Source organism: Parasteatoda tepidariorum, chromosome 1, assembly GCF_982258835.1.
Source record: "Parasteatoda tepidariorum strain Cologne lab strain chromosome 1, Ptep-v5.0, whole genome shotgun sequence".
In the NCBI taxonomy this organism is placed as follows: Eukaryota; Metazoa; Arthropoda; class Arachnida; order Araneae; family Theridiidae; genus Parasteatoda; species Parasteatoda tepidariorum.
Window position 1 is genome coordinate 57,919,573 of NC_141755.1, and position 27,974 is coordinate 57,947,546.

At 26.3% G+C, this 27,974-nt stretch overlaps 1 protein-coding gene across 5 annotated transcripts; it reads right to left on the reverse strand.

Annotated features, from left to right (window-relative positions):
* Positions 1 to 746: 746 nt before the first annotated feature.
* On the reverse strand, positions 747 to 27,971 carry rho-5 (rhomboid-5). Of its 5 annotated transcripts, none has more exons than XM_071179747.2 (19): positions 27,950 to 27,971; positions 24,625 to 24,711; positions 19,181 to 19,427; positions 17,912 to 18,032; positions 17,075 to 17,320; positions 15,463 to 15,597; positions 11,810 to 11,964; positions 10,486 to 10,570; positions 10,202 to 10,341; positions 9,685 to 9,796; positions 8,631 to 8,705; positions 8,147 to 8,308; positions 7,057 to 7,080; positions 6,456 to 6,595; positions 5,317 to 5,380; positions 4,388 to 4,555; positions 2,492 to 2,592; positions 2,137 to 2,290; positions 747 to 1,542 (listed from the first exon to the last, which is right to left on the reverse strand). In XM_071179747.2, exons 3-19 carry the CDS (start codon positions 19,408 to 19,410, stop codon positions 1,114 to 1,116), a joined length of 2,541 nt encoding a protein of 846 aa, XP_071035848.1. In that variant the 5' UTR covers positions 19,411 to 19,427; positions 24,625 to 24,711; positions 27,950 to 27,971; the 3' UTR covers positions 747 to 1,113. The 5 variants fall into 5 exon arrangements, with proteins under 5 accessions (XP_071035848.1, XP_071035847.1, XP_015910629.1 ...); XM_071179746.2 differs by lacking the exon at positions 27,950 to 27,971 and adding an exon at positions 27,150 to 27,524; XM_016055143.5 differs by lacking the exons at positions 7,057 to 7,080; positions 27,950 to 27,971 and adding an exon at positions 27,150 to 27,610.
* Positions 27,972 to 27,974: the final 3 nt, after the last annotated feature.

Below are 27,974 nucleotides of genomic sequence, written 5' to 3' on the forward strand. Positions count from 1 at the left end.
TAACGTAAATAAGAATTGTAATGAACGATATTGAAATCGAGTGAATAAGAATAGCAACTTTTAAATCAGGTAAATAAGAAAATTGATGTTTGATATTAAAATACAACGGTCTGGATCACGAAAATACCAGCTATCTAGCGAATGGATAAAAATGAGAAAAATCTTCCTCTCTGCCAGTAAAAGCTAATAGCTAAAATAAGTATATATACGGAAGGGTTGGCAGCTACCTAGTTTGAATTTTCTATACATCTTTTGATATATTATATCTATATATCAAATCGGAAATAGATATATTTATTTTATTTCAACGGCTGAATTTTTAGAAAAAGCGGAATATTTATTTTTTAAAAAAAACTTTTAGAGAATCAGAGTTTTGGATCAAAAGGCTGAAATTCGATAGACAAAAGCGAAAAAGGCGGGAATCCGCTAAAAAGAGAAAAAATCTCAACCCTGCTTATAGAATGTGGAAACAAATTAAAATACTTCTACAGAATTCAAAATCTGAGACAATGCATTGAAACTTTGTTATTTTTACAAAGAAAAAAATCATACTGCATAATTGTCCATTTGAGATTAGCATTATTTTGTATTTTGAAGAAAAAAATAAATTTAAGAACTAAACAAAATGAAGAGAGTATAAATTGAAACTGTTTCTTTCCTCAGAATTACTTACATACTACATAAGCATTTTTTAAAAAATGACGACACAAATTTTTGAATCTTATTAAAAATTAAAACTACTTAAAAAACTTGTACACAATATTTTAATTGCACTTTTTAACATAATTAGGGAGATGACAGTAAAACACACAGCAGTTTTTACTAGATTTTTAATAAAATATTACAATTGTTATTCTCGAAAATTAAGTATAAATTGACAAAAAATTGTCTTTAAACACCTCATTAAGGTTACATCACAGCAGTAAAAATGCTTGTCCGTTGAAGTAGGCTTGTCGACACAAGTTCACATGCCCTTAATTTTGAAATCAAAACAAAAATTAGAGCACTTCAACCGGATTATTTTTAAATATGTTTAAAAAACAGCATTGCCACAGTTTTCACCAGCACTGAATGACTAGTAAAACAATATATGTCTTTCATAATATACAGATGTCAGTATTCTGGTCTTTTAAATACAATGTCTTGGTTTTCACAGAAATCGGCAGTCAAAGGTATACAGTTAAGATATTTACAGAATGAACACTCATATATAGGATGCACATAAAAGAAAATAAGCAGAACGACACAAATGATGATGACGACAAAGAGACACACCCATATCAGCACAACTTTAGTTGCTTTGTCATATGTCCCGAAGGATACAAAAGGTAACAAAGCATAAGAGAGTAGAAAACCAAATAAAAATCCGAATATATGAGCGTAGTTATCAATCCACGGTAAAAGGCCCACAAGAAAAAGAACTAAAGCCACACCACCCAGTCGAAGGAGAGCCATGCCTGGATGCTTTAGCATTTTCCAACAATGAATTACTTCAACAAACAGACATGCCAAAAGTCCAAACTGAGAACCAGCTGGGCCAACCTGAAAAATATAAAAGTATATTAAACAAAATGAATCTTATGAATATTTCAGAACCAGTAACAAAATAATAAAAATTATTGCTTTTAAAAAAAAATAATATTACAAGCAAAGTATTACAGACTTTATTTTCTATTCTTATTCTCTGTGCTTACATAAACAAAGCTTATTCATAACCTGGGAGAATCAGAGTAACCTTTCAATAACTAACCAAAAAGTTTGTGGCTCTCCTAGCAGTGTACAAAAGATAAGACTCATTCTTCAACCAAAAGAAATGTATAGTACAAACCAAACAAATTCTTTAAATATTGATTAATAAATTTGCTCCCTAATAACCCCTAAAATAAATTTAATGAAAAGAAAAAATTTTAATCCAACTAAGAATTTTCCTAAATATATTTAATTTATTCAAATCATGATTTGACCAAAAAAATTACTAAATGAATAACCATGAAAATTATTTTAAAATAGCAAATAAAAAACATGTAATAAAGACAAGACGTCAAATTACGTCACATTTATGTAGTGAGAAATTTACATTAAGAATCCATATCAATATTCAAAACAGAAAAATATAAATAATATTGTGATACACACCTCAGCTCTGTATGGCACAAAAATCGCACTTGCAAGGTTTCCTCCCACACCAGACATTATATATATGATGCTAATTCTTAAAGCCCCTATTAGCTTTTCTAAATCGGTCATTATGAAATATTGTATTATCACAGTTATCAGCAGGTGTAGGATGCTGGTAAAATGAAAGAAAATATATTAGTTGTACATCATAATAAATTTCTCCTTTAATTACTATAAAAAATATTGAGAGAAGTGTCATAATACCACTGATTAAAATGTACTTTTATGGCTATGAAATGCATAATAACTTTGCAAAAAAATCTAATATAAAGAAAATCAAGAAGAGATGAGGTTAATGAGACAGAAATGTTACCCTGCATGTAGGAAAAGGGAAGTCCAGATTCTATAGAATTGGTCAGGCACATCAGGATTATGAAAAGGGATCATACCACAAATGTCATCGAGGCAAGATACCTAATTAAGATTAATATAAATATCTAATTTTACTCCAGGAATAATTTTTTATAGCAAGCAAATAACTTCATAATTATTATAACTATAAACTAACTTTATATCACAATTATAAATTAGATTTGGAAATAAATTAAATTTTCAAGTCATTATAATTAAAAAAATATTTTCATGTAATAAAATAGGATAACATGCAATGTTATCTTTAGGGAAAATGTAAGATGCCTTATAGTAATGATTTTTTTTAATAAAAATATGGCAGGAATCGTATGATATGGAACTCATAAGCAAAAAGATTTATTTGTACATTCATAAAGTTAGATAACACACTCTCACACATATATATGTATGAAAAATTATTTTTACAAAATCGACAGAATAGTGTTCAAATACAATGAAGAAAAATCCCTTTTTCTAACTTTTTTTTATAAACAAATATACACTTAGTAGAAATTATTATTTATAAAAAGATTTGATTGTTGTTTGCTTAAGAGAAGTACCAGACTTTCAACATATTTTCTTGAAATAACAATGGCAAACAATACTTCTCGATTGCTTTATATTTTAGATTTGTTGTAGTATTCATTCAACCTGAAATATCAAACTCTAGAAATTTCCTTTATTTTATTTAACCTTTTTCTAAGAAATAATTTGCTTTTCCACTTTAATACGCGAATTTAATGATGGTTATGAATGATCACAGCAAATGCACTGCTACAGTCTGAAGACAGATAATAAGGAAACAATAAATAAGAATTATCTCCCCCTTTGGAAAATCAATAGAAATTTAGTATTACCATTAAATCACCAATATTCCCTTTTTTTTAAACATTATGCAGGTCATTTTCTGATCATATTTTTGAATAGTTTCTATTTTTTGGGAGTTTTCTACGTATAAGGATTCTTCTTTGATTCAATATCTACTGAACTCAAGTTATCAAGGGAAGAGTAAAATAAATGTCTTTTTTTAATTATAAAAAAAAGTTTCTTAAACATTAAACGAATCGAACATTTTTATTTCAGGCATTGAAAAAATTTGCAAAACTTAGTTTGAGTTAGCAAGGTTTGACTGTATATGTTTAAAATTTGTAATTTGAAGGATGTTGCTTTCAATAATTAAAAGTATATTATAAGTTGCTAATCCTATTTTCAATAATAGAGAATTATAGCTTTTATAATTATAAGCTAACATGTTTTGAAATCATCCAAATGGGTGCAGACATACACTGTACAACTTGTATTGTGTGAAACAAAGCAAGAAAAAGGTTCCAATTAATAAAATTACTTTAATACAAGGCAATAAATAGTAAAAACCCTGATAACATTAAAGTATGTAATGATAGCAGAAAGCAATAGTTTTACATACAAAAGAATGGAGAAAAGCTTGACCTTGAGTGATTTTGATAACAATAAGTGATTTATAACATTAATGAACATTTAATGGTGATTCAAGTACAAATAAATATAAAGTGTTAATGTACATTTAGATGCAAACCCAGTTTATATAGGTATGCATATTTCTTATTTGCAACATTTTTACACTTTTGATTCGCATGTACCATTGTACTGTAGGAAATAGAGTAGATAAAAAGTTTGCTGTATGGCACATATGAAAGATGATTGAAAATAGTATGATTGAAAATAGTATTAAAATGATTGAAAATAGTATTAAAAATATTTTGAACTATTTTTTTTTCTCCTTTTGCAAAAAGGAATTTCGAGCTAATAATTTTCTCAAAAGTTCAAATAATAAAAATAGAAATCTTTTAGGATGTTGAAATTGTAACATATAAATTACCTGTGAACAGAGAGCTGCCTCTTCATGAAAGAATCCCTTTACAAAATCACAGTACTCTTTCGTAGTGATGTGGCATTGACCATAGATGCCAATACAACAAGGCCTACCTACTATTTCACATGACATGTGAGGTTCAGCAACTTGACCTGGAACTACAGCCCTACATATCTGAAAGTATTTCATATTTTTAAAATTTGCAGAGATTTATATTAATGGCAATTTATATTTATGGAGATCAAAACATTTCTTAAGAAACTTCACACAAAGTTTTTAATTATAAATTAGAATATTTGTGGAATGTTTTATAAAATAAAAAATTTATAATGAAAGCTCTGGCTCACAAATTTTGTATAAAATCTGAGTTTTTAATGTAAATAATTTTAACCTATGCAATTTAAGGCAAATCAAAAAATTTCAATTTAATTTAACAAACATTCAGAAAGATACTGACAATTCACTTTTATAACATTTGTGACCTCACAAAAGCTTGAACTGAAATAAGTCTCCAACTATTTATCACTCTAAAGCAGACACAATATTTTCTTCATGTAAAATTGTTAAATAGAAACGATAAAAATTAGCAATAAAGCCTAATTGTTAAAACTTAAAATAATTTTAAAAAGAAATTTTTGTATTTATTTATTTATTTTACTTTTTTACTCTAATAACTTTTTTTTAAAAAGATAGATATTTCATTACATAATATTGGAGATAAATAGGTTAAAAAGGAGTAAATTATATTGCAATGCTGAAAATTATTTTATCTCAAATTTATCATTCATCATTTTTTTCAAATATGACTCTAAAAAAATTCTTTTCCTTCAGTTTTTTTAAAATTCCATCAAAAAATTAAGTGATATTAAAGACCACTTACGAAATCGTAAACAATATGAATACAACAAAACAAAAAATGAGTTGGAAATACATACTGGCCATTTAGTGATATCATCTGGCCATTCATAAGGAAATACTGATGCAGGCTCATTGCAATACCTACAATGAAAAAAAAAAAACATTAATGCTCACAAAATCAAAATAAATGACATTAATCTTGAAAAAGATACTTCCAAATAAATATTATAATTCTTCAAGAAAAACTCAGCAAAATTACAACTGAAAAAAAAGTTTTGTATAAACTTTATAGCAGAAGATATTGGAGAAATTTAGAACTTGTATTTGTAAGACCCAGTAGATGGTATTGATGGCAGAAAGTCTTTCTTTTTTTTAAATCAAGTGAAGAGAATTGACAATTAAGCAGCCATGTTTCAGAAAGGTTTTACCACTCATAGTTATTATTTTATTAATCGCTATAGTTATTAACCTTCATGCCTGAACTTTTAACTTCTTACATCAGCAGTAAAATACAATTTACTAGTAAAAAAATGTTTTTGGTAAAACTATCAAATTGAAAATAAGATATTTTTTACAATATTTTTTGCAAAACTAATTTTTTAAGTTTTAAAACTATAATTTGCCTCTAATTGCTTAAATTAAAGCAAATAAAAAATTCCGAAAGGAATATAAAAACAAACATCTATGTTAAAATATTAAATCTTTAAAAAAGTTGATTAAAAACTCCTTACTAAATACTAAATTTAAAAATATAGAGAATTATAATATGCAATGCTAAAAATCTGAATTTTAACGTTTTTAAGGAATGAAAATTTTTCATTAAAAACTTTTTTGATTATCTTCCTTAATGCTATTTGCACATACCTATTCATTGTCTACGGTAAATCAGAGCATCAAATATATATTTATGGCTAAAATGTTCAGTAAAAACTTAATTTGAATTTTGAAGTTATAACCATTAAGGAAAATAACATTGCTATATATGTATCTACATTGCTTTAGGTGTATCTACATTTATAGCCATATGTGTATCTACATTGAGCGTTTTACACATAAAACATATATCACACATCAAGAAACTTATACTAAATAAAACCACAACAAAGAAGCATGCCTTACTTAGATATGTTTTGATACTAGTTAAAAGCTATTACTAAAACTCAATAAGATATAAACCATTTGTAATTATGACAGATAAGAAAATGCTTAGGCATACCTTGGGTCCTGTCCACACACAGAGCCCGAAAGCCTTTTATGAGTGCCTAAATGATCTTTTGCTATAGAGTTAGGGATCCCCATCCATCTAGGAGGACCAGGTTGCATAGTATCCCATTTCTTCCAAGATGATATCAACTCCTATAGAAAAAATCAATCATTTACTAAAACATTCACTGCATTGTAGTTAAAAATATATTTTAAAATACATAAATAAAAAGGTTAAACATTATTTTAGCAGGATACATTATCGAATTAATATTCAGTATGAGGATAAATATTCGAATTAGAAACAAAATTAAGTATATATTTAAGAATTAGATAAATATCAAATAGATATAATAAAGCTATGTTATGCACAGACGTTAATTATTAAAAACTAAATAATATAACTTTCTGAGTATTTTACATAGCAGTTAACATATTTGAATGTAATCATGCAACATTCTGAAAGTGGGATACATTTAAAAAGACAGTTGATGTTTGATAGCCCTAATTAATAATGCACCAGTTATTAATAAAAAGCTAATATATATATTTATATGAATAAATAAATAAGCAATACATAACATATTCATGCAAAGTAAAAAGTCAATGCATACCCCTGAATGAAGTCCTTGAGCCAACTTAAGAAGCAGGTAAATAAAATATTTTTATTAATTATGAACAAGGATAAAAATTACATCTGAAAATTGAAAAGCATAAATTGCTTCTTAGACATAATATTTAATGTGCTTAATATAACATAAGACATTGAGAACAGTTTAAAGAAATCAAGTTAAAGACAAATATTTGAGATAGAACACACGTTGAGAATGTGTAAAATTTGTAAAAACAATTTCAAAAATCTAATAAATAAAATAATTACTTATATGTTTCAATATGAAATCAACAACATTCACATAAGTAATATCACGATTTAAAGGGTGAGATTAAAAACAACAAATAACTAAGCAAAAACATGCCATGAAATTTAGAAAATTATACCGATTTAAAAAAATTCTGAATTTATTATTATATATTAGAGCCCATGTTAAAAGAGGCTAAAACATATGTTGATTCAACATTTAGATCATGTTTTCTTAAAAATATTTAAAAAGTTTTAGCACTTAAAAAGTATTGTATAAACTAATTGTATATATTTACACCTCTTTCCTCGTTATATGAAAAACAGTAGATCAGTACATACCATAATAAATACTTAATGATTTACTTAAAACACAAGTAAACACAGCATGACATCTTATTAACTTTAATATTTGAAAATGCAGGAAAAAAATCAATTTTAAAGGTATATTATTTTTCCTACCCTATTACAAAATTAGATAAAACTTTTCAACATATATGATGCTTTAAATCTTCTAAAAATATTAAGTGTCATGCTGTAATAGGCATAAGAACACAGAAGTGAATTTGCTTTACAAAAAAAATTAAAATTAATTTCGATTAATCAGTGTACATTTGAAACATATAGTCCTCTATTTCTTCAGATATTTTACACTCTCTTTATTATCAAATCAAGTTGACCAGCATGCTTTGTTACAATACAAAATGTTTTTTTTTCTTCCTTTAATGAGCATAGACAAACAATTTGAAAATATTTTTAATCAATAGTTTAACAATTAATGGTTTAAATAAATAATGTTCAAATACAATTTATAAATGGTGTGTAAATTAAAATCAACAACTTACAGAGCATTTATCCCGAGAAGTTTGTACACATCCAGATTGGTCATTCCGAACACAGCAAGCAGTGTCTCTTTCTTGTTCCCTATCTCGTACGATTGAGTCAAAAATATTTTTGTCCCTTCGCATGCATGGTGTAAATTTGGCCCCTAAATGCACCAGATCAGCCTGCAAAAGATAGAAAATTCATTTTAAACCAGAAAATAAAACTTGAATAAAAAAAAAGTAAGCATTTAAGAGTATATAACAAATAATTCTATTCAATTTTACTACGCATCATAAATATTTTACTCTAATTGATTACCAAAATAAAGAGAGCTTTATACAATTAATTTAGAACATCAAAAATAGTTTTCTTAGAAACAAAAAAAAATTTGATAGAAATTGTTTTACTTAAAATAACTCGTGAAAAAATAAATAAAATACCTTCAATCCAGGCATTTTTAAGAAGCAAGTCATATTCTGCATAAGAGATAAAAAATATGCTTACTGATCTTGGTCCAATCCAAAAATTATCTGGCTCAAAATAGTCTACTTGCTGCAAATGAAGACTGGTAACCATTACCTATTAAGAAAAGATAACTTATAAGAAAATCCAGGATTTTATATATCTTAGGAACAAAAACTTAATCTGAATATTTCTACTTTTTATAAATATGACTATGTGAAGTACAATTTAAAAAAAATTTATGAATTTGCAGCACTACTTCACTGAACTTTTTATTCTTTAATCATTATTGCAACAGTGGATCCATTAATTGCTCATAATTATACCTATAGACCAAAAATAACTATGAAGTCGATAAATATTTTAATTTTTCTATGCTAAAAAATTAAAAAGAAAGTAAAAAAGCTAATTTTAAACAGACTGAATGAAAAAAAATGGAAATATTGTAGCATAGAAAATAGTGTACAACTGAATTTAACTTATAATCAGAACATTAAACCATTAGAATCAAAAGAAATTAGGTCAACAAGTTAATATTTAAAATGGTAGATAGATAATTTCTAAATTAACATTATATAGAATTTTTAGAGAGATCAGGGTGTGTAGTCGAACCTTTCAACAAAAAATAAGCACCATTTAAGTACTTTTTAAGCACTATATACATTAACAAAATGCAAAATGATTTTCAAAGACTTTACATGATCAAGATAAAATAACTAGTTTTTGACAAAGAACTCTTTTCTTGATTATATTAGCCATGATAAAATGATCAAGGGATTTTTCATTAAACCTGTAAAATGATTGGCTCTTTCATACGCTATGAACTTACAGTACGCTGTAAGTTCATAGCGAACATAAATATGGTAAAGAAAAAAAATCATTTTCGAAAGGGGAAAATTAAGGACTTCTTAAAAACACCCAATGAAAAAAGCACCTTTAAGGGCTTTTAAAAAACGAAAATCGAAAATAAGCGCCTTTAAGCACTTTTTAAAAACGCTATGCACCATGGAGACAATTTTTAGTATAGATAAATATTACTAATAAGTAGCAAAAAATAATCATAATTCAAACATTGAATTTTTTAATATTTATATACCTCTCCAGAACGTTGAGTTTTTCGCACACCAAATGGGCCAAATCCATAAACTGCAAGTGAGATGACTAAAACCAGAATCTGGACAGTTGTAACCCAATATGTAAAGAAAGGTCTGCAAAATATTAATAAAAAATTACAAAATTATTTAAATTGTTTTTTAATTTATCTAAAAACAATTTAATGAATAGTAACATAAAATTTCAAAAAGTTGTTAGGTCACTGAGTACATAATTAGAAAGGGATTACGTGACACATATACTTCTCTTTTCTTTTTTAATGTAATTTTAAACACTGAATAATTTAAACAATAACAACTGAATTAAATATATTAGTCATAAGCATATAACAAGCACATAATAGAATAACATGTTCAAATTAAATTTTGCGATAAGTAAGCATAACTTCAGTATTTCGACTAAATTAAAACATAATAAAAAAATTAAAACAGACTCATATAATGCAAGAGTAAATAAAATTGTTTGTCAATTAAATAGAATAAATAATAAGGTTAATTTACCTATGATCATCAATATCTTCTAATTGTTGTTTCACATCAGAAGTGATTCTGTCCTGCCTGATCTTTCTGTGTAACGATTTTCCTATGACACCCATTCCATATTGTCTTCGATCAAAGTTTTGAAACTCTTGGCCCAGAAGCTAAAATAGATTGGAGACATATAGACACATAAAATACACTTAAAGCAATAAAAAAAATTTATATTAAAAATAGTATAGAATCTTTCTAATTTTTCCATTTTGAGTATAGTTTGAGCATTAAAAAAAATATATATATATACTAACTTTGTTCCAAATTCTTTTCATTCCTATATTGGAACTAGGAAGTTCAATTTGAGGAGGAGCCTGAGACCAAGCAGGACTACTAGTTCTAAAAGAGAATAAAGTAATCATTAAGAAAAATACAATATATATATACATGTAATGACAAAGGAATTTAATACAATAAATCTAATTGATAAATTGAGCTTATATCAAATGAGCTATCAGTTAAAGCTTCTCCCACAAAGAGTGGAACAGTGCTGATATTAGCTTAGAAAATTTGATGACATGGCCTTCAGTAGCAGAGGAAAGTGAGTCGAATGCTTTCTTCTCAGTAAAGCAAACATCATGTAAAGTTTTATCTCTCAAACCTTTAAGCTCTTTTCTAAATAAAATCTTATTTTAACAGATTGTTGATGGGTGACCAGTTAATATATCCCTTCACGCTCAAACGTTGTTGACCAGTGACAAATTACTTCATATTTTCACGCCCAAATGTTGTTGACTGAGGAACAGTTGAAATCATTGCACTTGCATTATCTATTTCAATTTATGAAACTCAGGATGATATAGAATATTATAAAAGTTTGGGCATCATGTAGAAAGTTTTACTTTACTTCCAAATTCAATTACAAAATAATAGCCTGTGACATGACATAGTTTTCTGTGTAAAATTGCCAGTCAACAAAGTGTTAATATCAATGATCCTGTAACCATTGTTAAATGCAACCACAAACTATATACCAAAATTAAAATGTTAATGTTTTCAAATCATCACACACATATATACAAGAGAAATTCACATATTAAAATAATATTAAAAAAATAGGATTTTTTTAAAACCATGTGGAATTATGTATAAAAAAAACAATAAAAACACTACATAGATTTACTATGGAATTTGCTCAAATTGAGGGTCCAAAAGTGGTGACTTAAACGTGCCATGCAAAATTATCCATTGTTTTTTTTTTTTTTTTTTTTGTTACTTTTCAAAATAGTAATTTTTTCATCATGTTCAAATGCTGTCATCCACAGGTCAACAGATGGCTGGTCGCAGGTTGTGCATCCTTTAAACATAAAACAAAACTAGCCTTGTTTTTGACAAATACTTTAACCTAAACATAGCATTTCTACATCTTTTTACTAAATGATCGAACATGAATAAATTATATTAGTCATTCATTTCTGTCATTAATTTAGTAATTAAAATTTTTTTTTAATTAATCTTACGGCAAAAAAAAAAAACTTTAGTGATTAGAGTTGTTTTTTTTTTACCACAGTACTTGAGCTGGAATGAAAATTGTTTGAAAAATGTTTATTAATTAAGAGTAAAAATAAATTTTCATACCTTCCAGCATCTACTGTATCCATAGTAGGTGTTCCTGTCGTTTGAGGCATATACAATCTGGCAGCTAAGAGTTTTTCACTTTGTGCATCAACTGAGTTGGGTGGTTGTTGCTCAAAAAATACATCATCGACAAGTTGACTAGTATCTGTAAAAAACTAAATAAAGGAAGAATAATTAGTCTAACAACATAAACTCTTTTATATGGACATAAACAAGAAAGAGGTTTAAACACACCCATCCAGATTTTTTATTTCGTTATTTGATTATTTTCTCTAACTACAAATTTTTTAAAGCATTTTCACAGCATTTTTTTTATCTTTCGATTTTGTAACTCTTTTATTAGGTACAAACGAACACTTTATTTATTTCACCACACTATAAACCTCTCCTTTGTCATCTAAAAATAATAATAATAATTGTCCCTCCTCAAAGGAGCAATACTCTAGGGTTAGGGGCAAAAACTTATACAATAACTTCTCACCCTGATATTTCTATTATTTACTAACATGGATAGTTCCTTGTTTTTCATTATGGGAAAATGTTAACGAAGTTAAATTGGTGTGCATTCTCTAGTCAGATTTTGAAGGCTATGAAGATCACTTTTAAGGGACAATATGAGATATGATTTTAAAGGATGTTGGATATTATAACTTGCTTGTCTGACTCTGGGTCAAATGGTTTAAAATATAAAATTTCCAAGAATTTCTGTGATGCCTTTATAATAAAAAATATAACGGTTATAATAACAAATAATCAGCGAATAGAGTTAGGGACAAGAAGAAGAAAAAAAAGGTGTGACACTCAAATTGAAGATTCAGTTTGTCAACAACCTTTTTTTCACATACTATTATTAATTTCAAATTTAATTTGTTGTAGATTTATTTTTATTCGCATTTTAATTTAAAATAAATGCATTTTTTTTATCAAATTCAAAAAACACCCTCAATGAATATTATTCATTTTGTGTTTTCAAGTCAGTTATGAGTGCAAATTTAAGAGAATAACTGTTAAAACTGAATTACATTTAAAATACAAATTTATTTCATAAATTAGTGTTTTCTACAGTTTCTTTTATCAAAATATTTATTATAAAATAACTATCATTAAAAATAAGACTTAAATAAATTTCATTAAACTTAACTGTGTATTATAACTGTATAAAGATATAGAACAAAATTGCTCAGGTACAAAAAATAAAATATTGTTGTACTATGACAACTGAAAATATGTTCTAATTTGAATAAATCCAACATAAATAAATATAAAATTTAAATAATTTTAAGTTATTTAAAAAGTTAAAGTGCTTGAAATCGAAATATGTTCTGTTAGAGTCAGCATTACGTTAATTAAAATTGAGATACTATGAAATTTTGCATATGATAAAATACTAACTATTATATATGCAAATTTACGTTTTAAACTTGAATTTTAAAAACAGTTCAAAATAGATATTATTTTAATTTCAAGAAACATATAATGATTGTAAGGATGAATTTAATTAGCTAGAAATGTTTATTATTTTGCTTTTATTTTTCATAAGTTGATAACATAACATTGCTATTGATATTTTTGTTTTTAAATTCTTGATTAAGGGTAGATTAATTTTGAAGCATAAAGAGACTCCATCTCCCCATTGCAGGTTTCGCAAAACCTAAGAAAAAACAAAGCCCATGTGGGTTTTTCATAATATATAGATATATAAATAAAAAAAAGTTTCGTCTGGGAATAAGTATTGTTATTAAAAGACACGATTTTGCCAGAGATAAGCAGGTTTTTCAAATATATTTCACATGCTTATATTTACTAAATATAAGAATAAGATGTAGAATAGACTGCAAAATACTGCTTGATTATTACCAAATGGATTAATTAAATAAATACTTATGACAAATCTATTTCAGTCACTTTTCAACTTTTTAAATGCATAATGAATTGCATAGAGATAAAGTTACTGAAATGATTTTTTGTAAAATGTAAAGCATAATATGTTACGTCAGGTCATATGTTAAGTGATAAAATTTAGATTAGTAAATAAACACATAATCTGGTTAAATGCTTAACGCATAATTTGCTTAATTTGTAAAATTAATGAATGGAATCTCTAAACACCTTGTATACATTCGCGAAATGAAATGCACATAGCTCTTTGTAGCAAATGGTATGTTTAGTGTCAGTATTTTTGTTAATAATTGTGTAAATTTGTTAAATGTCTTACAATGTACAAAAAAAATTATCAACATTCAACTTTATTATATTTTTTGCTCTACTATATAATCTGCATTTATATTCCATTAATAAATAACTTCATTATATGTTCATTATATAATTTAATTTTTCTCTTGTAATTAACAAAATATTTACCAAACAAAATATTATTAAACAAAAAAAAATTCACAAATATTAAAATGTAAGCTCGATGAGACATTGGCTATAAATTTAATCTCAAATGTGATGATAATTTCATTTAACTAAAAATTTAAAATAGAGTCTCTTATTTCTTTTTATTGAAATATATACACACAATCAGAAAGTTTTTCTGCTTTTCAGTTCCTAAACAATTTCACAGTTTGAACTGAATTCATAAAAAAATTAGAAAATATTCTTTCTGGTCCAGCTGTCATTAGATATTTTGGCTTCCAACTGGTTTGAATCATAATTTTCTGCCAAATTAGGGGCTCAATACTCTAAACTTTATTCTTTTACACAGATTTTTGTTACAAAAAGTACAGTAGATGGAAACAGGTAAAATATATAATAGAAATCTAAAATAAAATAGAGATTTTTTGATTTCATACTCATTACAGATAATTTTTTTACTGAAAAATTTATTTCAGCATTCTTTGTGTAAAAATATCATATTCATACAATATAAACGTTGATGTATTTTAAGAAACCTTAAAGGTTTTTGAGGGGTTTACAATCTAAATAAATTATGCATTAAATGTAATGAGCATGCATAGTACAAACAAATTGTTTTATAGATAGGCAATGTATTATAATTCAGCAATATATTTTTCCAATTATAGTACATTTTTTTGTCAAAAACCAGATTACTGATATTTGTTTTACTTCATATAATTTTGACTAGAAATGATAAAACGTGAAAAAACCAAATTGGTGAGCATTAAAAATCTTCTTTTTCCCCAAGTGGGGCCAGGAAAAATTTGCCAGGTTTTTCTGGGCTGAGTCTTGCCAAATTGTTAAGTAACTTTTAACAATACAGCATTAAAATGCAATATGTCAGGTCATATAACGTACAGTAAAAGTGTTATGATTGGCGATTCTACCAATTAACTTGTCTTAAAGTGTTACAAATGGACATGGTTTTGTCATAGTCTGAAAAGGAAAATAGCCAGTGCTCTAAAATGTTAGTATCTTTTTTGGAAGAGGGAACAGTTTCAGTTCATTTTAGAAAAGAGGGTGCAATTGATTAACTAGATATTATAACTGAACTGATTGTACATGAAATTTAATTTATTTTTTATTCAAAATTAAATCTTAAGCATTAAACAAGTTTAAAACAAAATGTTACATTAATTTGCCAATTTTAAAGTTCTGAATACCTTCAATAAAAAATTTATAATAACAAAATTTTTTTTTAAATAGAAACTTACAGCTTATATCTGAAACATGAATTATTTCTAAAACTATACCTGCTGCGATGGAAGCCCGATATCTTGTTGTTCATCATTAAAAGCGCCATCCACATTTGTAGCTGAATAATCACTTCCAGCATGGCTTGAACGAATAGGCCAAAAATTTCGTGTAGAACACCTCCTGACAATTGTCTAAAAGTGAAAATTTCAAAGCAAAGTTTAATAAAACTGAGTAAAATGTCTGTGATTAAAAAAGATCAAATAGTAATAACATAAGTCATATTAATCTTATACAGTGAAACCTTCAAGAAAGACCACCTTCGAGTAACGACCTTCTCTATTTACAACCAATTTTGGGAATCATGGAATTTTTCCGATAGATTTTGTGTTGAAGAAAATGTTCAAAAGGGACCAACAAAACCTCCCTAACGACCGCACAAACCTACGCACCAAATAAGGAAACATGGAAAAATATCAAGACAAAAAATATTAACAAAACAAATAAGTAGATTTAAATGTATTCAAAATATTTGCGAATGGCTCTTATTTAGAAAGCTCTTTTTGATGATTTCTGAAAAAAATCGACAACCTCATGTTTCAATCAGAATGCTCTACAAACGATGATATCGATGATTTATTTTTAAAAAAACTAAGCATCTAAAAAAAAACTCTACTTATGTTTTAAAAGCTAACTAATTTTTATGATAAAAAATTTAATGAAACTTAAACAAAAAACATAATTCTTTATTTATTTAAAATAGTTCCATCATTCATAATTAATAAATTTATTTTTACACATAATTATATCGCTAAAGGTAATTTTTATTGAAGATATATTTCATTCATCGATCCGCTTTTCATGACATTAGCACAAGGGGCATTTCCGCATCAAGAAAATTACACTTAGTAAAATAAAAATCTCTTGGGAAAAATCATGCACCTTCGAAAAAATTTTGAATTCAATAGAGGCAATCCCTAAGAACGACCAACCTCCATTAACGACCATTTTACTGTGGAACAGAGAGTGGTCGCTTCCGAGAGATTTCACTGTATAAGAAACAATATACTTGTTCACTTAATGAGGAAAACATATTGCTTAAAAAGTAACAATTACAATAAACAATATTATTGGAGAAAATATAAATGAAACTGAATGATAATTAACAAAATTTAGATAATAATAAAAAACTGAAAGACGATTTCAACTTCGTTTTTAATAATTTGTTTAGCTGTAGGGAAACTCAAGTTATTTATAAAATGAAACTAATTTTAACAATTTTAAAATGCAATAAAAATATTACTTCTAAACTAAACTTAGAATACTATGTTAGTTTTTAATTAAAAATCTTGTGTTAAGATAATAAGTTAATGTTATAAGAAACAGTTATTTTAAAAATAAACAAATTTTAACAGAAAATAATTCATTTATCAGCTATAATAAAAGGTTTAGTAGCCATAAATAGATTGTTTTGCTGTATTCTATTTTAGGTAGTTAACAGGAAAATAAATTTTTCTTTTAGCACAGAATTTAAGTGTGTTTACAGGTATAAATAAGCAATATATTTTTAAATAATTTTATTGTTATATAAATTTTATAGTTATATAAAATTATCAAAATTAAAAAAAAAAACTTTGAAGACAATGAAAAAATTAAGATCCTATTACATACATTTGATATAAGTCCTAAACCATCAACCATAATTTTATGAGCAGGCTCTTTTCTTCTATGTTTTTGAAACAAAGTAGAATTTCGATTGGCTTTGCTATCACTTCTTTTAGGTACAGCATCAACTGTATCTCCATCTGAACTTGCTGGTATTCTTAAAGCTGCAACTTGCTGAGGTTGACTTGGAGCTTGTTGAGGCACAGCAGGACTAGATGAAATTTCTTCCAAAGGTGGAGTATCATCTTCAGACTGTGAGCATCAAAATTTGTAAGTTTTATTAAAAAATGTACACTTAGAAAAAAAGAAAAACTTTTAAATATCCTCATTAAATGTCCATCATAAGAAAATATAATTTCCTATTCCTATTAGAAGGTACCTTCACAGTTACATTTTTTTTATTTCACATTTAACAACTTTTTAAATTACTATTAAATCTATTACTATCTTAGTTTAAAATAAAGTAATTAATATAATTTTAACTTTTTATAATTAAAATTATAAAAATATTTTTTGGATTTCTTCTTAATTTTAAATGTAAAAGAAACAGATAATATCTTAATAGGAAAAAAACTAAAGCATGAGCTTCGAATTCACTCCACTAAAAAATTAACTGAGATCTTTTCTCAAGAATTTAAAGAGCAATTTTATTGATATACTTTATTCAAGCTTGCACAATAAATAATTAAATTTTATATATGACAATGAGTAGCTTAGATGGAAATGCAAAACTATTAAACGAAACAAAACATATCACCCTGAATAGTTTCGTTAGAAATTTCTTAATTATAATTGTTTATTTAGTGAACAATAAAAACTAATTCTTTTGGAAGTAAGTTATACCTTAAGTTCACCCCATCTTTTACTGAGAAGTCTTCTTCTCCTTTCCGTCCATCTTTGAAAACTATTCTGTTCTGTATCTTCATCAAGACCAAAAAATGAAGCAGTGCTCTTAGCCACATACCTTTAAAAAAAATAATTACATTAAAAAAATTTATGTAAATATTTTTCAATCTGCATATCTAGTAGTATTTTTTTAATCTACGCAGATATATGGCATTAATTCCACAAAATCCAAAACATATTAGAAAATAGATGATTTAAAAAAAAATATATCAAAACATTATCTTTAATACATTAAACTATTGAATTATCATCAACTGTTCCAGATTTTTAAACCTTACTAAACCTTAAATACAGGGCTCGGAATTAACAGAGTTCTATTGGTCCAACACCACTATTTTTGAATTCTGATCATAATAATATAAATCAGTGATGTCCAGTATCAGCAACTGATCGCTGATGTTTAATTATATGTTCTATACTTTTGTTACAAAATTACTCCATAATTACGAATATAACACATTATCTAAAATTTTTCCACAAATTAACACTTTGACAACTTTTTTTTTTCACTTTTAATATTTGATATAGTAATTTATTTATGATAAATATGTAACCCCATTAACATGCAGTCTTCATAACATATTTATAACCGTCGTAGAACAGCCAACCTAATTTTGGGTTTATGACTAGTAATGTCCAACTCCGTAGCCTTGTAATTTCGAACCCAATCCAGAAGACAAGGGAACTCCTTAATCAAGCATTGACAGAAATTGGCCTTCTTGGAAGACTTTTTTGATAGAACTAACCCGCAGTTGCATATTTTTATCCAAACTCTGTTCTATGTAAGCATTTAAAAAATGGCAGATTTATGTTGATGTAATGTATACGAATTCGCATACGAATTCGTTTCGAACAAATCAAAGTCATAATTGTAAAAACATGTGAGAAAACTTCATCTTTGTTTCACTTGATAATATTCATACTCTCAAAATTCACATAAATAGTATAAAATTTATTTAAAGATTTAGAAGAAAAAAAAGTATCTTTAAATCCTAACCACCACAGAACCTTAAAAATCATAGCTGGAGGCTTCTAAAAAGTGATCCTGCATTTTTGTAGACCTCTGCAGAGTTCAAATATCTTTTATTTAAACTTATGGATTTTGAATTGTGATTTTAGTCATATTTATATTTTAATTTTATGTATATATCAATGAAACATAAATGTTTTATATTAAATTATTGAAAATTGGACAAGATAACTTACTCTTTTACAGACTTAGATCTTTGTAAACTGCGCTGAACAAAACTTTTTCTGCGGTCCCTCTGATTTTCCGACATTTCTCTTAGTATTCTGGGAGGACCAGAAGGAGATGTAACATCACTACTCCTTTCAAAAAGGGGGTTTTCAATTACACCATGAACTTGAGAAGAAGTTTCAGAGGGTTTTGGAGAACCAGCTGTATCATCATGTAAACTGGTGGTCCCTGTTCGCATTGTGATCAGAGGCGTACCTGGAAATAATTAAATGATTATTAAAAATTGTTTTCTCTCCTGAAATTAAGTTATATGAAAAATCTTAAATATTTTTGTTTAACACAAATTTCTTCACTAATTTATTTGCCAACCGAACAACTAGCAAGCAATGGTTTTGCAAGGAGGAAATAAATCATGTTTAAAAATATTAACTTTTTATAGCAGGCAGCAAAATATTTTCTTTCATTCCAAGCTCTACTTTAATAAGCTATAGCAGGGATGGCGAACCAATGGCACGCGTGCCATTTATGGCACGCCACATAATATTTTGGGCACTCCACCGATCACGAAGTTCACTGTGAAGCAATTTATCAATTAAATTAAAATTCACAAAAACAAACATAAAAAAATAAGCAATTATTAACAAAAAAAAATTACAATTAATGCCAAAAAACAATTAATTACCATAAAAAACAAGCTAACAATAAATAACTAGCAAAAAAAAATTAACAGACCAGCTTAAAATAACATCTTACAACCTAATATAAGTTATTTGTCATCTAATCTGCAACAACAGTGATGTCACACTGATGTTACTTTAAGTTGAATTACGTGTAACTGAGACATTGCGAAATGTATTCTTTTTCATAGTAAATAAAGAATTTTGAGTTGATAGTATTTAGTGTTATTATTTTCCCAATAATCACGAAGTCAAAATTGTTTGACGGCACGTCTATGACCAAATTAAACAATTTTTTAGAAAAAATGGCACGTTGGTGCATAAAGGTTCGCCATCCCTGAGCTATAGGCTAAGAAATATAGTTTTAGTCCTATATTCATTAGGATACAATACAAAAAAGTATAAATAAATTTTATGATTTGCAAAATTTTGAAATAAATTCTTCATTTTCACATAATTTATTTCCTACCAGATCAAAAAAATTAAAAATAATTAAAATTTTTAAATAAAAACTAGGTGAACTATAGAAATAAAATAATTGTTTTCAAAAAGAATTTGATTTAACATACCTTATTATTATTTTTTCACAATTTAATTTAGTTGCTTGTTGAATCATTTACAAATAAAGTTCAAAAAAATACTTTTTCACATGTTCACACTCATTTTTTATTTCAGAACCCCTGATAGAACTGTGCCAGTAGAACATAATTGAAGTCTTTTTAAAAAAAATTAAAATTTTTCAGCTAAAGACCTTATTTTATACTTTAATCTTTCTTAACAACACAAACTACTTTTAGTTTGCTGTCACTTAACTTAGCAGATCTCTGTGGAAAAAGGTACTAATAAAAGGTCTGAGTGTTTTCAGAGAGGAATAAGATTATAAGAGCATTTGGCAGCAAACAATCGGGGGGGGGGGGGGAGGCTATATTATATCTTCAGAAAAATACCACCAAAACAGAGCTAATCTTTTGTTACTGCACTGATGAAATAACAGAAAAGAGCAATGTATAAATTTTAAAGCTAATTCACAGAAATATCACTTAGAATCTACATCAATTTAGCTCTTTAATTATATTTTATAACACATTTTTTTAAAAAGTATATTAAACAAATTTCAACATTCAAAATGTTATTATTAACTAGGTATATTTAAAACTGACTGCTTAATTTTCTTCTTTTTTCTTTTCATCATTTTTGTCTATTATGTTATATTAATGAGATTTACAATTATTTTTTTTAATATTTTTATCTCTTGAAAGGAACAATATCTAAAAATAGTTGGGGCAGGTTGTACGAAGTTATAAACAATATCTAAATTATTGAAATATAGTAAATTAAAACATACTACTACAAATTCATAATAAAAAAGAGGAAATGTCTAACTGAAATTTTGCATTTATCTTGATGGGAAAAATAAGAAGCATTGCCAACCTAGCAATAATCTGAAAATTTTCCATTGGAGTTGATATTTGAACTAATGGCTAACTTGATCATACCTGACACCCCCGTGGCAGAAACACGGCGACACAGCGACATTGTCGCAGAAAGCGACTGAGTTCTTGCAGAAAGATTTTTTTTATTTGGGAAATAAAAATTTTTGGTTTGCCACAAACAAAAATTCTCAAAAAAATTCTGCAGAAACAGAGGCTGTTTCACCAAAAAAAAAAAAAAAAAAAAAAAAAAAAAACAATTTCTACAGAAACAAAAAATTTCTGCAGAAGCAATAATGGTTCTGCAAAAAAATTTTCTTACAGAATTTTTTTAAATATTTTTTTTTTCTAGCGTACCGCGGAAGGAGAAAGATATCTCACTATCTACGATTTTTTGGCATGCGAATGAAAACCAGATTGGTGGAAAATATTTACTGGTGAAACACTTTCAACCAGGTTTCCATACGCATGCGAAAAAAATCGCATCCAATGAGTATGGCTCTAATACCGACGTTTCAGTACTGATAAGGACTATTTCGTTTCGAGATGTTGAATAGACTTGAGCATATTGAGCTGTAACACTTTCATAATATAGTAAACTACTTAAAAAGTTCAAAAATGCATGTTGAGAACATGGGACAGTTATGACATTTTAAATATATATATATATATATATATATATAATTTACAAGGAAAATGAGCTTGATGCATATTTTTTTTAACTTTTTGTGAGTATTTTAAGCAAAACATACCATTATGTAATGAAAATAAGATAATAAAAAAAAGTGGAAACTTCAAAGTAATAATTTTGAAAATTTTCAGCTTGAAGCATATTTAAGTTTGGATTATATTCTTCAGTAATAGACAGTTCAAATGAAAAATTTTAAATACAATAGAATCTAAATTTTTAACATATCAGATTTAACAATAATATAGGTACAATTTTAATCTAACCTCCAGATTCGTTTTCTGTAAACTTTCAATCACAAGAAATGTTTTTTGATAACGGAGCTGAAAAGTTTTGAATTAAAAAGAAGTTTTAAAAAATAGTCTGGAGATTTCACAATCATTAGTCAATCATGAACAGTTTAAAGAACAATTTAATCAACAGTCACCTAAAAACCCTACAATCCAGCAGCTTTTGGTTTATTAAAATGATTATAAAGAACTAATGATTATAAAGAAAGTTATAATTATGAAGAACCATTTGGTAATAAACATATAAAAATTCAGGTTACATTATAATTAAGAAATTTAGTTTGTCGGAAAAATCAAATTTTCAGAAAAGCAGAAAGCTTTATCTGTTACATTTTCTTATCTTCTATACAATATCATCAATAATCTTATCATTCTGATACAATATCATCTTTTATAGATTTTAACTTACTAAACAACAATTCAAAAGAAGTTATTTGATAACTTTTTAATGGACACTTACACAGAATCTTCGAAAAATGGCCAGGAAATTAAATAGTTTAGTCAATGATATCCCCAGCAGATGTAACAAAAAACAAATTACTGTAGCAGGATAAGAAACCCTTCAAATCTTAAAAACCTCTATCTCAATTATTAAAGTTTAATTAATACATCTTATCAATCTTGGTATGTTAAAGATATCATAACAGTATCAAACAAACTAAAATTGCTAGATGCAAATAGTCAGTAACAAAAAGTAAAATAGTAACTGTACTGTCTAATAGTAACTGTACAGCATAAGTTCAGGCTAACAGCAAAACAAAATAATGTTTTATTTGCGAATAAAATACTTAGTAAGCTCATAGCATATCATAAAATCTAAAAACCCAAACATTGATTAAGCTTCAGCAATATTTTATCACAGCATTATTGAAATAAACTAAAATTAGCCATACTGGAACTTACTAAACAAGAGTTTCTGACAAGAGAATGAGCTTTAGATAAGATAAAATTAAAAATAAGATTAGATAATATTAAAAATAAATTTATTAAAATTGTTTCACTTCAAATAAATAGCCTCAAAAGGCAGTTCTTCTCAAGGTAAACTTTATGGTAAAAAGAACTGGATGATTAGGGAAAAAAAAAGCTTATTATCTTTACTTCTTTCTCCCAAATAAATTGATGTTTGATATTTATTTTACTAGTACATATATTTATAGTATTTCAGATTATATACTTTATTTTGCAGTATAAAACTATTAATCAAAAGTTATTAACCACATAACTTTAATGACATAAATTTTAAATTAAAAATTTATTGAAGTTCAAAAAGTTAATAAACCTTATTCAAGATTACAACACTCGAATATGCAATCTGGGGAGGATACCAATTTCCTACCTAAAATGTACCCTGTTTTCTTCTGCTCAGTAGTATGGGAATGTATTACAATATTTTCACCTTCCATACAATTATTCGCATTTAGATAGTGAAAAATATTTTTTTACACTTTTCATTATGCTTACTTTAGGCACTGTGTTTTATGCCTTTTTCAGTTCCATATAGTTTGCGAACAAAAAAAATTTCAATTAGTTTGAAAATTAAGGCAGAAATTAAGGTGCTTCCTACTCTTATGACTATCCACACGCTAATAGTGAAAGCATGCAAAGTAATGCCATAGGCAAAGAGTTCTGCTATGCGTAACCGTATCTTATTTCGATTGCAAATAGATTTTTGTATTTCTCACATTTTTGTTAAAAGTATTATGCAGTTGAATGATATTATCACTGAAAATTACCTAAAATTAAAGATGGAAAAGGAAGAAAGATCTGAACACGATCAAAAATATCATAAAATGCTTAAGATTACAAGCTTATTCAACTTTTTTTCCTTTTTTTTGAGATACTAAACAGAAGTTTATATTTATTTTATTTAAATTTTTTATTTATTTTATTTTTTAATTAATTAATTTATTTATTTTTAGTATTTTAAATTCCTTATGGGAAAGTGTTACTCCGAGCACTTTTGAATTTTTTATTTTATCAATGTAACTTATATTACCTTCGTAATACTTAAAATAATCTATTCAAGATTTTTCAAAGCAAATTAGGTTTAGTTTTTCCATTTCTAACATTTTAGCAACAATTTTTATTCAAAGAATATTAAATAAAGCAAACCTTTTTAATTTATATGACTTCCCGCAATAAATTTCCCATTTCTTTTTTTAAAAATTTAGGTGGGTACAATTTTTTTTTTTTTAAACATTAAGATTTCATTTCAATACTCAAAAAAGCATACAATTCATATTTCATAAATTAAAAAAATTTCTTAACACATATCAAAATACTTTTTTAAACCAGGAACTATAAAAATTTTAAATATTCTAAAAAAATTTATTTGAGGGATAAAATATAATGTGTTACGTAACTTACATAAAGAACTGTGTTGCCCTACAGCTGCATTTCACGAAAAAAGTAATCCACTTATCAGTCATAGATATATTTTTCAAGACTTGGCACCTGTATAAGAGAAAAACAACGCATGTAGACAATACAACCAATGAAATAAAGATGAATGAAGTCATGTGATTAAAAATATAATTATTATAATTTATCAGCACACAACTTAAATTTTCATAGTATTCCTAATAGCAGAGATAACTTAAATTGCCAAATTTCATAAAATTCTAGCCATTTTAATAAATAGTTCATAATTTTTAATTGTTTAGTTTTCTAGGATTGACAAGTGTTTCTTCCATAGCAATCAAAATGTCTCAAGTTATAGTTAATGTTGTATTGTAAAAAGACAATGCTGTTGATTTTTGTGACAGAATCTAGTTGCTGTAGCTTCTGCTCTCTATTTTTGTGTACTCTGCATTGCTATTTATAATTTAAGATACCAATATAAAAGACCACAGAGTTCTCCCTAGGAATAAAAAAGGGCAGGGTGCTTTCTCACGGAAAAAGGCACTTTGAGTTTTGAAAGTGCACTTGCCTCTTTTAAAATTTATCAAAAAGTGTTAATTATGTAATAACTGAATTTGATCATCAATTTTTAAATTATCCCTTTTTACTATTTTATGTGTATATTTCATAAAGTCATTCTTACTCATTGAGAAATCAAGAGAAAAATTTGAAGCTTTTGAAAAATAATTAAAGGCAAACCAAAAAATTATAAATTTTCTATGTGTAAAAACCAATGTAAACTAAAAAAAAAAAGGATTAATTCATAAACAACCTTTTACTATTTTGAACTAAAAATTATAAGAAAATACACATTTAAAGGTGTATTTTCTTAATAAATAATAAACATTTAATTCTTTTAAAAAATAAACATTAATTAAAGGCATATATTTAAAAAAAATAATGGTAACATTTAAAATTACTAAAAAAAACTCATTATAACCTCGAAAATAAAATATGTGGATATTTATGGAGCCGAACAAGAATTTTAACAGTATAATTAGACAACACGATAAAAATTGTACAAGTAAGAAATGAAATTAAAATGGATAGTTAAAAATTAAAGTTAAATAGCTCTGAATAACTAAATAAATAGTAATGGATTTTTTAATGATACAAATGGCTAAGAAAACAACCTTTTTCTGAAAAAATAAAATAAAAAGGCAGTGTTTTAGGGATGGATCCTTATTTTCATAAAAAGGAGCAAGGAGAACACATTTATAGGGATCAAAGGACAGACAAAGCTTAGCACCCTTCTAAGAATGCTTAGAAAAAACACAGGAGTCAACCTTATTAATATTTTTTTTTTCAAACGCAAATGTTCTAATGCACATCACATAACTGATATATTCTTATAATTTTATATAAATAATTTTCTAAGTCATCAACAAAAAGAAGTAACTGCATTTGCAGAAAATTCTTACTGTGGTATGAAATATTTTTTGTAATTCACTATCATATCAGAAATAATTTTCCATTCAATTGTGATCAATTTTACATTTTTTAATTAGTTGATTTTATTTTGCTTCCGAACTTTTTTAAACAAATTGAATTATTATACTTCAAATTAAAGAACACTTTTGCAGAAAACTTTAAAAGGTGTTAGCATTTCTATCTCAAATACAAACAAAAGTCAATTAATTCAAATATGCTATTTGCTGTTAACAATAGATAATAATACAATAATAAATCTATTATTTTTATGCCATTACCACATGAATATCGAATCTAATCCTTTACCTTCAGGATTCCCTTAAAATATGCCTCATGTATTCACTTTTAATTAATTCACTTTTTAAAAACATAATTTTAATACTGAAATTGAAATGTGAATTGCTAATTATAAAAGTTTGCCAAGACACATTTGAAAATGCGTTTTCCATTCAAAATTTTATATTTCACGAAAAAAATGAGGAATTTCAAAGAAATCAAAAATCAATTAACAAAATCGTATAAAGAGCAATTGGCAAAATATAAATTAACCATGTATTATCGTAGGTAAATAGATTGAGCACATAAATTACTGATTATTTATGTTATCTAAGAAAAAATTAGAAGAATCTTTTTCATCAGTTGACATTTAAATTTTAACAATTGTCAAAAGCGTTTTAAGCAAGCATGATTATATGGAGGCGATCGATAAGTACCAAAATAAACAATCCATTATAAGATTCAATTTAAAGTTATATTTCCAAAATAAATTTGACACATAAAAAATAATTATGTGTTATAAACAAATAGATGTAAAAAAAAAAGAATTATAAACAAGACTATTTGGTACTATTGCACTGACAGTTCATTTGTTTACGTTTCTTCGAATCCAGGATATGTAAATAAAATCAGCATAAAACAATAATATATAAATAATATTACCTCTACGTAAACTTAAATGATATAAAACATTAAAAAGCATAAAAATTTTGTACGAAATTTAAATAATTACATTTAAAGCATTATCTAAACTATAAGCCTAAAATTAGATTAAAACTACTTACATTTATTGCGCGATGATAATCTATTTCTTTCAATGGAATACTACATATTTAATCCTTTAAAGTACTTGGTCATCCATTAAAATATATTTTATTTATTTTCTTCTCATTTTAAAGTTCGGAGTTGTTGATAAGGACTCACTGATAATATGTACACATATTTACATTTTCAATGCAGCACACGAAAAGAAATTTAACACTGAAAGTAATGTTTCTTCGATGAACATTCTTTTAATAAAATAAAATCTTTAAAAAAATTACGTAAATATACGAAATTCAATTGTCATTTCGGACATCTTTGGCAAACAGAAACAACACATTCACGCACGGTTTTCAGTTCAACCACTACGTAGCTACAGCCCTCTCAAGTTTTCTCTTGTTATTTTCTAATAAATCGGAAACAATTTTAGAAATATTACTCATTGGATATAAATAAAATAAAGCAGGAAAAAAAATTAAATAGTGTTTTGAAAAGAGCAAAATTTATTAACAGGAATTTAAAGGGAAATAATTTATTGTGAAAACGAAACTATTCTGCTAAAATTTTTTAATCGTTTTCATCATTAATTATTATTTTTTCTTCGTTGAACTAAAAGTATTAAAACTCACTTAATGTACTTCTAATTTTTTAAATATTTGATTTCAATCAGGCTATGTAATAATTTTTTTTATTTTAAATTTCACCTGAAAGTAGTATGGCCCAGGAGGCAGCCTATAACAAAAAGCAAATGAATTAATCATCTAAAACAAATTCATATCTCTAATAAACATTATGATTCTGCATGAAATATTTTGTTACTTACTCAGATAAATATGCTTGATGTTTAT